The sequence below is a fragment of the Anopheles arabiensis genome, chromosome 3 (assembly GCF_016920715.1).
Source record: "Anopheles arabiensis isolate DONGOLA chromosome 3, AaraD3, whole genome shotgun sequence".
NCBI lineage: Eukaryota > Metazoa > Arthropoda > Insecta > Diptera > Culicidae > Anopheles > Anopheles arabiensis.
In genome coordinates, this window is record NC_053518.1 from 30678719 (window position 1) to 30692235 (window position 13517).

The 13517-nt window shown below is 43.5% G+C and overlaps 1 protein-coding gene across 8 annotated transcripts in view; it reads left to right on the forward strand.

The window, feature by feature from the left end:
- Positions 1–13517, forward strand: part of LOC120904683 (P protein-like) — a 60567-nt gene that overhangs the window by 31663 nt on the left and 15387 nt on the right. The window contains exon 1 of one of the 8 annotated variants that reach the window (XM_040314891.1): positions 10208–10363. The exons of 4 other annotated variants lie outside the window; for them this stretch is intronic. In XM_040314891.1, the coding sequence (XP_040170825.1) occupies positions 10311–10363 (53 nt within the window). In that variant the 5' untranslated portion in view covers positions 10208–10310. 3 more of the 8 variants (XM_040314892.1, XM_040314895.1, XM_040314896.1) reach the window with 3 other exon arrangements.

The following is a 13517-nucleotide window of genomic DNA, read 5'->3' on the forward strand; positions in this document are numbered from 1 at the left end:
CTTGCGAATAATTAGACTCGATTGATGGAAATTGAGCACGATGGAGCTCATCCGCAAACGATTTCCATTCACGGGAGCGTCGCCTCGAGTTATATCTGCAAAGTTCATCGGCGAACATCACGGCGGACTGGGTCGACGTAATGATGCAGGCAGACATTTGCGTCGATGTACCCTTTAGCTTGACGACTAGTAGCTGGAGAAGGAGAAGATCTAGTTCACTATTGAAGCATTTCGTAACATCTCGAAGAGTAGAACCTAAAGTATTGAAGTTTAGTACTTCTTCAGAACACTATTTGTGTTTGCCAACATTCCACCAAAGTTCCAATGCGCAAATTGATGCTAAATTATGTCCCATAAAATGATTAAAATTGGCCCTCGCAAAGCCCTCGCGTCTACTTCCAGTGCCGTTACGTGTTACCACTGTGCCCTCCCCGGGCAATGCGCCAACGTTTGCGCCACTAATTGTCCCACTGGCAATAAAACTGTCACAATAGACCGACATTAATGCGTCGAATTGTCCAGAAGCTGCGCTACCGCAACCGCTCGCCCGCCCGCCACGAGCTACGGGTTCTTGATACTTGATGAATTTGTTTCGGTAGACATAAAAATCAATTAAACGCAGCGTGCGCAAAACGATCGCTTCAGTAGTAGACGTCGACACACGATAAGGATCGCTTGCCGTACTCGATCAAACGTAGCGCATGATTGATCGAGCAAAGATCACCCTGCCAGCTCGTCGGCATGATACAACATACAGTGTGGGCTTGCGAAACCTTTCCATTGCTTGTTCTGTTGTTTTTTTCCATTTTTCGAGCAGCACAAAATGACGTTTGGTGGTATTTATTTGATTAGAAAACTATCATTGCCACCCGTATGAGGCTGGGCGGACGATCCGCGAAGGTCGCGACCCACGCTGGGTCCGCTGCAATCGAATAATAGATCACACAACGCGCTTAATCGAGCCCGATCATTGAATTTTGTGACCATTTCAGTCAATAAATGGCGACGACACCGAATGAAGGCGTACCGATTGCAAACTGATCCCGTAACAGGGTCGCGCCATTAGTCATCCCGCTTCGGTGTGGAGTAGTGGAGTTGACCCTTAACGGCAAGGGAGAGGTCCCTTTTGTTCCGAGCGAAAGGGTATGAAACATCAATTAAAAATGCGTTAATCTCAATTGGCTGTGGAAGGTTGGGAATGGTTGTGTGGGTTTCTGTGTGTGGCAAGCAGTTGTTCGTGTTCAATTAAATCATGTCGTCACACAAGCAGCGTACTTCCTGGAGACGAACCCCACACTAGGAAAATCCTTGAACGTTCTCCTGTTTGCTTATGGATCGCGTCCAGAGAAAAGAAGGTGTAAAGCACGATAAATCTTACGCCGATCAGCGTCATCATTTGCTGGCGTTGCGCTCGTATTACGTGCATGGAGAAATTTGCATTCGCGTACCCATACCCCGCCAGCTAGAACTGGCTAGACCCGGCTTCGGGCCGGTAGGAATGCTTCAGATGATGTAAATGCATCCCACTTGCGCATGGTGCATTTTGTACCACCAGCAGAAACCATGTCATGTTCACCACAGCGTCTCCTATGCTCGGGCCCTTTTGCCGGAGCTGTATCGGGCTCAGAGGAGCAGTTGGGGGAACACAACCCGCTTTCGGCGAGCGGATATTAATTATGCAAGAATAACAATTCTACATTGCCGCTGCCGCCGACACGAAGATGACGATGATCGGTTCGATAGCGAACTGATTTGCATACATTCTTGCCGTTAGACAGCGTTATCCACCCGCATCCCGCACTCCGCCTCAGGTTCTGGAAAGCATTCTGCGCTTTGTCGTACGAGCTTTTCACGGCCAGCCGGTCCGTGCAGCCGCATGTCCGGAAAAATGGCGTCATGTGCGCGTGCGCGCGCACGCTTTACTTTTCGGAACGTGCCGGCGGTTGTGCGATGCAGTGCAGTGGTCAGATAGCTATTAGTCACGCCGTCCAGCGTCCCAGGTTCAGCTGCAGGTGAGAATGTGGGTTGACAGTCGGGGGCAGCTGCTGGATGCATGCATGCGGCTAACACGAGTTTGAAAGTGGATTACTCACGCGGGAATGCTGCACCAAACCCGAGCGCAAAAAGGGAGCAGTTGAGCTATATTTAAAGTGGGTTAACAAGCGCGGTGATTGCCGATGAGAGGAGATGAGGAGGAGAATGCCGGAGGAGTGGTTGGTTAATGATAATTCTTGCTGCAGTAATTGATAATAAAAAAGCATGTCAAAATGGTGGCCGGTTGCGGCGGAACCAGGTTGACGAACAGGTGGCTGTATACTGGAGTCTGCCAGTATGTTTTGTCATTTCAGTAAGGCGTCAGTAATTAAGCCTTTTTTATTTAAATTTTTATATATTTTACTGAAGTTTAATTTTGCAAAAAAATAAGCTTCTTTGTCCCTATTAATCAAATTTTAGTATCATATATCATATAAATTGAATTAATGCCTCGTGTTTGCAATATTTATCCGTGCAATCTTATTCAACTCCAATGTTTTCCCGGAACGATTCAACTACTTTCCACAACCATCATCATCCATTCACCAAGGTGTTTATCATAAAACCCAATCATTTGTTGGGTTAATAAGCGTAGCTTTGCATATCTAATCTCACAGTGCTTATCCGACGTAATTGTATGTGTTTTAATATCGGGTGTAAAACTTGCAACTGGAGGAACAGCGTCCCATGAGTTGCGGACGAGAGCAAGTGAAGTGTGAAGAATCTGCAGGAAATAGCAAATGTAGAAAAATACGAAAGAGCAACTTCATCATCAATACACATACACATCCACAAAAACACATGCAAATTTAAGCTGATAATTTATTAGATAGTTTCATTATCGCGTTTGACATCTATTAAAACCAATTACAGACGAACGAACTGCGCCGCGGAAGGTACCCGTGCTGGTAATTAATGACTGCGGCTAGCACTGTGCATCTGTCACTCATTCGTCTAGCGAAGGGAGTTTTTTGTTGTTCGTGTATTGTGTGTGTGTGCAAGTGTCACTAACTGTTTCTAATTAAATTTTGTTTCGCATTTGAAGCAAAGAGCAAAGACAACAAAACACAACAGTAGGAGTGTCCGCGTGGTTAATATTTAATTATGAGGTAGAGCCTGGAAGTTGCCGAGATTTGATGGGTGGCTTAAGCTGCTTTTTGTCCATTCTCGGCCGGTCTTTTATGCATGCTTTCGATTGAACAGGTGTAACACCTCCTCTAGACGTTGTCGAGCAACCATGTGCTCATAACGAAGGGATAAGGAAATGATCGCGTTTTGTGAAAGGCAACAATCTAGCATGCGCACGGAGAGACAAACAAATTGATTCGTTTGATGTGATGTCTGTAGTCAAAGCTGGAATTAGTTTTGAGTCATGTGTGTGTGTCAATCTGATTTAAATTGGTTCAGCCATTCAAGGTCATTCTGTCACTAGGTGCACACTGACGTGAGTTCCCATGTCACTCCCAGGATAGGATCACTTAAACATTGTTGTACTTTCTGAAGAGTTGCTTTTCCCACACGGTAACAGTATTGCGTACGCATTGAGCAACAACGTCTTCGTGCACAGCACGGCTTGAAATAAGGACACGATAAACACAACATTCTAAAGTGCAAACAAACTAACCGAACCTCCCTCGTGATGCACCCTTTTCGGTGTGATAAGGTGCAGGTGTCTTTGGCAGTCTTTTTGGATGTACGCAAAACACAAAAAGTGCACAAACTAAAGCAATTTGCGAATGCACGCATCATCACACCACTTGACACATTCCATAGCCAACCAATGCAACCTGTACGGTGGAAGAGGTCCTTTCCGGTTAGCCTAAAATACCTGCATACAACATCCGCCATGTGGCAATCACACTAACGAGGTGAAGGTAGAATAAACACACTGGCCTGAAAGGCTTGGATGCTCCTTTTTCCAAACTAACCCGCTTTTCGGTGCGAAGGTTGCTTTGGTACGGAGGTGGTACCCTTTAATCGGTACCATTCTCACCCCATTTTCCTTGGATATTGATCCAACACCGTTTGCAAACACAGTGGAAATGCCGCCTTCACTTGGGTTGGAGCCGGCTCGGCCAGGTGCATGTTGGCGCGTCCGGTAAGTGCATGCAGGGTCGCTTTCCGCTCTGCTATTAATTGTGAATGTTTGCGTGTATCATTAAACCGTCTAGCTTGTTTTGTAGGCTGCAATCTAGACTAATGCAAAATGGGGAAACATTCTTTTGCGTGACCGGGTGTTTTCTCATGGGGAAAGGACTCTTCTGCAATGTGTTGTTTTATTTTACTCTGATTTTAGGCTTATCTTCTCGGGAATTTGGACTATCAAACATTAATTCTCATGAATTGGGCAAAATATGTACATACTATAGCAGCACAAAACATTCCTCTCATGCTTCTAAATGAAATAAAAAAAATCAAACATTTTGCTTACCTAGAACGCAACAGAAAAGGATGTTCTACGTTAGAATGAACAAAAAAACGCGTTGTTTTGGAAAAACAACAAAAATCACTGTCATAAAAAATGGGACAAACAAAAGCTACTCCACCCAAGGGCAAAGAGCGCACAGTCTATGTAAAGGCTTTATTGAGAAACGTTTTTTTGCTTGAAATGTGCGTACATGCTGATGATCATGAAATAATTTGACAACAATAAAAGGCAGATTTTTTTTGTTGGTCACGAAAACAATACAAACAGCTGGCGAATGGAGCGTATTACAGTTTTTATTACTTGACAAAAGCTTATTGTTTGCCCACTACGCTACGCACAGCGCACAATTGTGGCGTGCAGAACGCCATACTACAGTGCGTAGCACAAATATAAGAGCACGTGGTTTTAGAGAAATTTGTGAAATTTGCTAAATTTCGTTTTTGTGCGCATGATTTCACACAGTTCTCACTGATACGTTTATATTGGATGTACACTATCAGACACAAAAACATACCACAAAACTTGACAAAATTTTGAAAAATATTGAACATTTCAAAACTCCAAATTATTTCAAACAACTCAGTTCTCTTTACTTAACATTTCTACTGTTTTATTTTTTTTTTCAAATACATTGTGGCCGTATAAAAGTGTAATGCACTGTATGGCACTGTAAGAGAGAATATTTTTGAACAATTTTATTATCAACCATAAACCAAGAGTTCGACGTTTGACTGTTGAACAAAACGATTGAATTTCAGTTATCTTTTTTTACGGCTTTTAAACCAATTGTCCTCACATACTTTCATTTTTTGGCTTTACCGTACGAAACCGGACGCCGCGGACTTCCCTGCGTCGTAGGGAATTTTTCGCTATTCAACACGGCGCTTCAACTTTCGCTCAGCAAGCGATTGGCAATAAAAAGGAGAGTTCTTCACCTGCGCGCGTCTCGGTGTCGGGGCCATGGAGATGTGTCCGCAAAATAAACAGCACCAAACACCGTAGTAGGTGACGCACGGGTGGAATACCAACCACCACGGTCACTCTCCCAGCTACCAATTCTCTCGAATGATGCGCTCCCGAAAAAAAAACCCGTGGTTGCCAGACTGTTGCCTGGCATGCAAATGGCAAAAAACCGTCCACTCAACCGGACTGACCCTGATCCGCAGTACGGTGCGTGATAATGATGCGAGGATAAGGCAGGGTGTTGCAGCACCAGAGGGAGAGGAGGACGCGCAAACGAAGGCTAAGGAAAGAGCAGGGCTGGGTGACAATCACGAGCTACGCATCGTTGATGGCGCCCTCGATAGCCGCTCAATCGGTCCGGCGCAAAACGCGCTCCGTCGCCCCGGGCAGATCAATTTACAATGTGTGTTTTATACGCCATATTACTTACTGTCCGTCTGTGTGTGTGAGTTTTGATTGTTTTTTGTTTGCTTATATTTTGCGTTGATTTTTCATATGTTTTGCTCACAAATTGACACACAATGAATGGCATTGATAGAAACCGTCCTCTCATCCCTCCCCGTTGTTGCGTGGCAGGTTTTGTCTGATTGTGTGTAATATTTCATGCATATTTTTTTATTTTTGCCCCCGTCGTCACAACACGTGTCTAGCGTACCGGGTTACGTGTGGAAAATTTAGAGACAAAGTATTTCTAACCTGATGTCGATAGCGCATAATCGAATGAAGTACAACTCTGTCTCGTTTGCCTTGTAAAACCAACGGGAGGCGTATTGCTATTACAACAAAACCACAAACCGCAATATTCGATTACATACGACGATTTGGTTCCTGGTGCACAATAAGCATGGGCGTCTTGCTTCTCATGTGTGCGATGGCCACGTGTGACCTGAAGCACGTGCTCATCTGCTTTTCTGCCGATACACGCGAACGCGTTTTCGCACAAACCTTTGATCAGTGTCCTAGAAGCGTTGTGCCGTTTGTGTGATTTAACACAAGCCTGACATTGATTCAAAAACATAACGAATGAATGCACTTCAGAGAGCAATATACGAGCACTCGTTAACGGTGAAATTAAGGCAGAAGAATATATATTTTTTTGAATGATATCTCATTAATTAAACCCAATGGGGTTTTGGGCAGATTGAATGTCTTGAAATTATTTCCTGAGCGCTTTTTTCATTTTTCTTTTCGGTAACAAAGTCCTCTTTTCCCTATTCTTTAAACTGTTTGCATTAGTAAGTTCGAATTTCTCTCGCCCGGGACGAGGTTAAAGCTAGCTCGCGCTGTGTAAACAGATCGCGACTAGGCGGCTCCAAAAATAAGGCCCCTACTGCTCTCCCTCTCTCTCTCTCTGTCCAGTGACCCATCCTGACCCATCGAACCAAACCCAACCTGACCTCCACAACACACACAAACACTCCACACTCGGTTCAAAAACCTAATAAAAGTTCATCACCATTTCCTAATCGCTTTTATGGCTTTGGAAAGGTTTTTATTTTTCCCGCTTCTTTCCTAGCACGCGGTGCTTCTCAATTTTCCGCCAGCATCGTTTTGCCTTTACTCGTGTGTGTGTGTGTCTGTTTACAGGGTGCGGTATCATAATTAATGGCCGCCCGAGCAAAACGCTGTCACTCGCACTGTCTGAAAAACTTCCTTCCTGGCCAGCTGGCCACCGACCGATTCGTGACGTCATTGAGCGGCAATGAATGGGGAAAAGGCGATCATTGCAGCTTCGATAGAGCATCAAATCGAATCAACCTTAGCGTTTGGCACTGTTTTGCTATGTATATGGGTGTGTGTGTGTGTGCTGCTGCTGCTGCTGAGACGCCTGGTCTACCAGCTATATTCGTAGGCATCATTTCACTTTCATTTGGCGCCATACCATGGCGAGCGATTTTTAATACGTCGTGTTTTTTCTCCCTCTCTCACACATCTCTCACACCCGGCCAATTTTCAAACGCCCCCTGCTCAATACATTCGGTCGGTGGATAGATTTCTTTCTTCGGTCAGTTGAGAATTTTCTTCTCGTAGCTTTTTGGGTTTCCTTCTTTTTTTCTCGTCGTTGCTTTGTGTCCCGCAAATGAAGAGTATAAAAATAAACTCACATCTTTCAGCAGCAACAGGCAACCGTACTTTGGGGGGAGAAAAAGGGTTGAATGGTTTATTACATTCATCGTTTAATTTTTTCTTCTTCTTCTTCCTCCATTTTCTCGTGTTATCGCGGCATTGGCCACCCGCAATGACGCCGTGCTGGTGTGAAGGTCAAGGAAACGGGGTTTCGTGCTAATGGAGAAGAGATAGCGCTCCTGCCAGCTGTGCTGGGAATGTTCATAGCAGCATATAAAACGTTAGTCATGCGATATAGGCCTACGGAAATGTAAACTGCGTCAAATATATTGTTAATAGTTATGCAATATGAAACACAATTTTTATCGATTTACATAAAATACAAACACATTTTGCTTGTGGAAGTAAATAGCCGAAAACCCCTGCATTTCACGAAACCCCCTGAAAGTATGCAATCTGATGCTTCGTCAGTACATCAACAAGAAGGCAACAATGCTCGGGTTGTTATATTTTGTCAAATGAAGTGCATTGTTCTCCTACTTCTTTAAATTATTTAAAAATGGAACTCATTTATTTGTTTTTTTTTGTCAATAATAACATTTATTGTATCAGTAATTTATTGTTTGGTTATTCTCAAAAGAAGAAAATAAAACATAATCATTGGACATTCCATCCAGTCGCAGGTTGAGAACATTGGAACAATATTTCATGTTTATGTACATACATTTTATTGAAGAAAAAAACTAGCAAACAATTGATTTTTGATTATTGATTGTTAACAAAATTATGTTTGCAAAAAAATGTGTTAAGACACTAATAACACTAATAAAAACTATGTTAAACCCGTCATTCCACATACGTACTAGGCGTCTCCATTTACATCCAAATTAAATATGAAACATTTCAATACGACCAAATTGTTTGTCAATAATTTCCCACCTAAATGCGCTTTGCTAATCGAACATGCAACAAGCAATCATTCAAGCAATCCATTCGAACCTCTTCACCTAATAAAGATAGATTGTTTCGATCCCACCTTGTGTGCGCTAACCTTTATACGATGGTGCCAAATGAAGTGAATGAAAAATCGATTTGTTTCGCACGATATTTTCACGTTTTGTGTTTATGTTCGTGCTATTCACGGTCGTCTGCCCGGTGCGCTGGAAGTAAAGCGATTCGGCAGCAGGAGCAGCCGTTACATGCCCGCTATTATCGCATTGGTCACGCGACGATAGTAAAACGGCATTTCGGGCTGGCTTGTTGCAATGTGGACAAAATGAGCTAATCCGAATCGCAACAGCAAGCACACCAAAAAAAGGGCGCAATTTTATACGCTTGTTTTTCGTAGACATGCAAGAAAATGGCCCCTGCGTAATGTTTATGAAATGTGCAACAACAATAAATTGGTTTTTTGCTTTCATCATAAAAAGGTTCGCTTAAGCCTCATGACAAGATAAGACTCGTACTAAGATTTGTCTTTTTATCTACCAAAACTACGAATTGACGTAAAGCGTACAAACAACAACACCAACAAAAAAAAACAGCTCATTAAGAAAACTAGCTTTAAGGATTAAACGAAACCTAAGCTGCTGGAAGCATTTAAGTCAATGCAGCGTACACAAGCAATTTGGACAATCGAAAGCAAACACACCCATCACAGTGACGTCTGCTGCTTGGTTGCGGTGACGCTCATTCAACCCAACCAAGGGTCCGTAAGGCATGATGCAACGGTGGCGTAATTTGCTTTATCATTCCCTTCCTATCTTAGCGCTAAATCCTTTTTCCCGTTTGTCTGATGCGGAGATATGTAGCGCAAATTATTAAATATCAAACTGCGTCGCTTGTCTTTGTTTTGTACAATGCCTGGAGAGGGGGCACTAAATTTAGCAGCCCTTGAAAGCAGTGCCGACACGGTTGCGAACGCATGCAACAGGCGAGGCGAACAACACGCAGTACGCAGCTTTGCAAGAAAACAACCAGGGCCAGGAATTCCTGGTGGGATTTAGAAAGTCCCTCTTCGTCTTATCGGGTGTTTGTAAGGGGGACAAGATATCCGCTTCAGCTGGTCCTATGGCGCTTGCACGTGCAACTGTAGGCAAGTGACCGAGCACGGTCGGCCGACGAAAGGATTAGCAGGCGCTTATCAGTCAGCAGACTGCTCGCCCGGGACCGGGTCGCTCGACGGGATTAACTGTTTTCATTGTAGCGTTTTTTTACCTACAAGACGTGCATGATTTGCAAGATTTTTTGGCTAATTAGAAATTAGACATTACATTTAAATAAAAAAATGAAGGAGATTCGTTCGCAATGTTTCCAGCATCTTCTACACTTCTTTATGAAATGATTTAGCACAGTAAATTTCCAATTTACAAGCAAAAACCACATAGCTTCAAGGTCTCCGATGCGTGCAGCTAAAGCCCAGAAAAGCTCTATTCTCCTTCGATAAAGCCCCCAACGAAAGATAATAATCAACGGAGGCAACCGCGCGCTGAACGATGGTGGCCTTCCGCTGGTCCGTCTGGCCAGTTGCCGGCGTGATCTTATCGAAACTGTCCGCTACCTGTCGCGAGGGCCGTGCGCGGTCCGAGTGTGATTGATTGATTTCAATATAATTAATGTTGCTACTAGAAACAAATCCCTATCATAGCTTCGCTCCCGTGTACGTGTACAGTGACGCAGTGGAAACCGCAATAAGTGGTAATGCATGCAAACTTTGCTCGTGCAAGTGCGTGTGTTTGCAGGTGTATTGGTGCTTACTAGGAGAAGTTAGAAGCGAGCGAGTGCACTTTTATTGGGGGGCGATCAACCAACCTGTATTATGCCCCCGGTGGAAGTAACGTACATCTTTGCCAATGGTGAATGGAGAAAGAGGTACGTGTGTGTTTCAAAATCTCGCTCGACTGTCTCACCCTGATCTCAGTGATGAGTGAATTATAAAAAATAATGCTAAATTAGCTGTACTAAAAACGCCCACAAGCCCCACACCAATACCAATGGACGCCGATGTCAAACGAGGGGGTAAATTTTGGCCCAGACCTGCTTCACAGTCGTCCGTTGAGGATGGTCAGTTCATTAGCAAAGAAACCCGTTTGGTTGTTGGGAGGGCACAGGCCGAACAGGCCAGATTCGTTTCGAGATGGCTAATCGTATTTGCAATTTTACAAACCACTGCCAACGCAAAGTCGCACTCAATCCAGCCTCGATTGAGGCTTGTTTTGAGCATGCACTTACGCTTTTTTCATTACCAGTTTTTTTTTTCAAAGCAAAACCATTCAGTGTGTGAAGTTTATACCCCGAACAGCAGCATGCAAATTATTTATATTTACACAAACGGGATATTTTCCCATGTACGCGGTCTGTCAACAAATGTTATTTAAATTTAAAAAAAAACCCACAACACAAGACAACATCGCCATGCAACATGCAACTCTTGCTCACATCGCTCGCTCGCACCGTAAAGTGGTGCTTTACGTTTGCCGCGTTGTCAATCCTCATTTAATGCCACTCGATCTGTCTTTCTCTCTCTCTCGCCATATATCCTCCATAGCATAACATGCCCTACCCGGCTCAAGTGCAGTGTATTATCCTATTGTTTTTATTGTTTGTCGGTTCGCCTCCGGTCGATTTACCGTCCATTCCATTCCCGAGCGAGCGCCCGCTAAATATAGCACAAAATTATGCTTCCAATCAAACGCTCAACTTTTCTCAACGGTTTGAAGCGCAAAGGGCGGGCGGCCCCATGGGAGGATTAGCGGTTTGGTAGCGCATCGGGAGCAGCGGTAGGAGCAGGGGCATTGCTAGAGGTGTGTTTTCTCACTTTGTGCTGGATTTTATGTGGATGTGTCAGTTGCAAAGCCTTGGGTCTTGAGTGGTGGATGTTAACGTGGAAGTGGAATAGGAAAAATAGGAGAACAGGAGAAGGACGCTAAGAAGTTGCGATGATAAGGATGCGCTTGGGGATAATATCGCTTCTGGAAAAGATTAATATTTTATGGATTTTTGGTATGGAAAGCTTTGGATCAAAACTGGTACTAACGATTCTAGAAAATTTAGTGTGTCGATTTTGAAAGTGTTTTGATGAAATTAATTTTGAATGCCAATCGGTCGGTGGATACTAATCAAGTTTCTATTGATTAGTATATTGAGTATTAATTTTAAAAAGGTCTCTCCAATGTGTACATTGCCAACAATATTTTCGATAAATAAGATGTTTTACGATTCCTAATGGAGTGTTTTTGATGCATTTAGACGTTTGGCTTCAGAAATGATGTCAAAACTCCATACAAAACCACAACTCAAACTCTCTAAACACAACTAGTCTCTAAATCAGGTTTTTTGTCATTCATTTGTAATTCATGAACAAATGTGAACAAATCATGATTCACTGTATACTCCAAAAGGTATTTTCATGTATGATTCTTTAGTCTACATATAATTCTTGTAGTTCTTTCTATCTAGTACATCTATGATTTTAGGAATATTTAAATTAAATTATTACTGTTTGTTTGTACACAATTGTTGAAATCTAATTCAATTGCTACTGTCAATTTGGTATGGAAAAACGACGTTTAACACTGGCTTAGGCTTTATGCTATTATTTGTAAACTTAATTCTAAAAGCCATAAATAATAATTGTTCTTCAAAACTGTTTTTTGCCTGAGAAGCTCTTATAGTAATGATGCCATCAAAATAATCATGAACTACTCCAGCTCTATTTTCAAAATTTGAAGAACAGCATGGTATTTCGTATTGTAGAGAAAAAAACACTTTAAAGAGACCATTCTGCGAAAACAAACCATTCTTTAATGTGTACAAAATAAGACACATTCAAATAGAATGTTGAAAATGAGAAAAATCTACTAACCCCTTAAAAACTACTTACCAACTAACTCAAAATCCTTTTATTTAAATCAAACTATCTACGACACAACAAATCGCCGTAACATTCACCTACTTCTAGCTCTGAACGTAGACAAACAGACGTTATTTTTGTTTCAAAATTGTCTCCCCTCGCTGCCCATCGGACCACTCAAACCAGTATCGCTCCATTTCGAACTCGAAAAAAATAAATCGCATAACGGCTAACACAAAAATACAACAAATCGGCCGCCAGGCACCAGGCACAACAGCATGAGCTGTCCATGAGCGGGTGTCGCGCAAAAACCACACACACCCTTACCCGGCGTATCGTACCGGCGCCGCTTTCCAACAAGATCATCCGGCCACTCACGCCGCGCACAAACAGCATTTCTGCAGTCGTTCAGTCAGCAAACGCATCACCGTAACGAACGTAACAGCGAAAAAGAAAGAGATAGAAGGCATGTAGACGATCGTATGAAAAAATATAGATCACTCACACACTGTGCTGGCCGGCCAGGGGACAGCTAATCTGTTACCGGAGCACGGAATTCATGCAACCTGTTGCTGTGTGCCGGTGGTGCGGGACGCCTGCCCAGGGGTTGGCGGCATTAGTTGATTTAAAGCGATGGGGCACACTCACACACGACTGCTGCCACTATCTGCTGCGCCTATCGGTCGGCCGGCCTATCGTGCCGTCTCACTTGTTCCCACTCAGGTCGTGGTGTGCAGTTTTCGCGCACCACTACTACTAAGGCAGTGCGTATGTGTGTTTGCAGTTTTTTTGTTGTTGCTGCTGTGTTAACACTGCTCTCTTCTATCCCAAGCACAACACCGTGAGCGCACCCAGTGTGTTTTAGTCCTTAGCAAACGGTCGGGTAGTGCAGTTGCGTTGTGGTGTCCGTTGCGCACACCGTGATTTTTTGTACGGTAACCGATCGCCGTTAAGTGGGATAGGGGTGAAGTAACGCTCGCGTAACGCTTCTCGTTTTCGAACATCAGCGAGACCGCCTACTAAGATTTTTCGAATCTTTCGCACTTGGAATGGAAAAACGGTGTTACTTTTCGCGCTGCTCATAAGGATAATCGTTGTGCGCAAGAAGAGGGAAAACCCACGTGGAAGTTGAGTTTGTGTTTGTGGGTATGTGTGCGTGGAAAATCGAAGCTT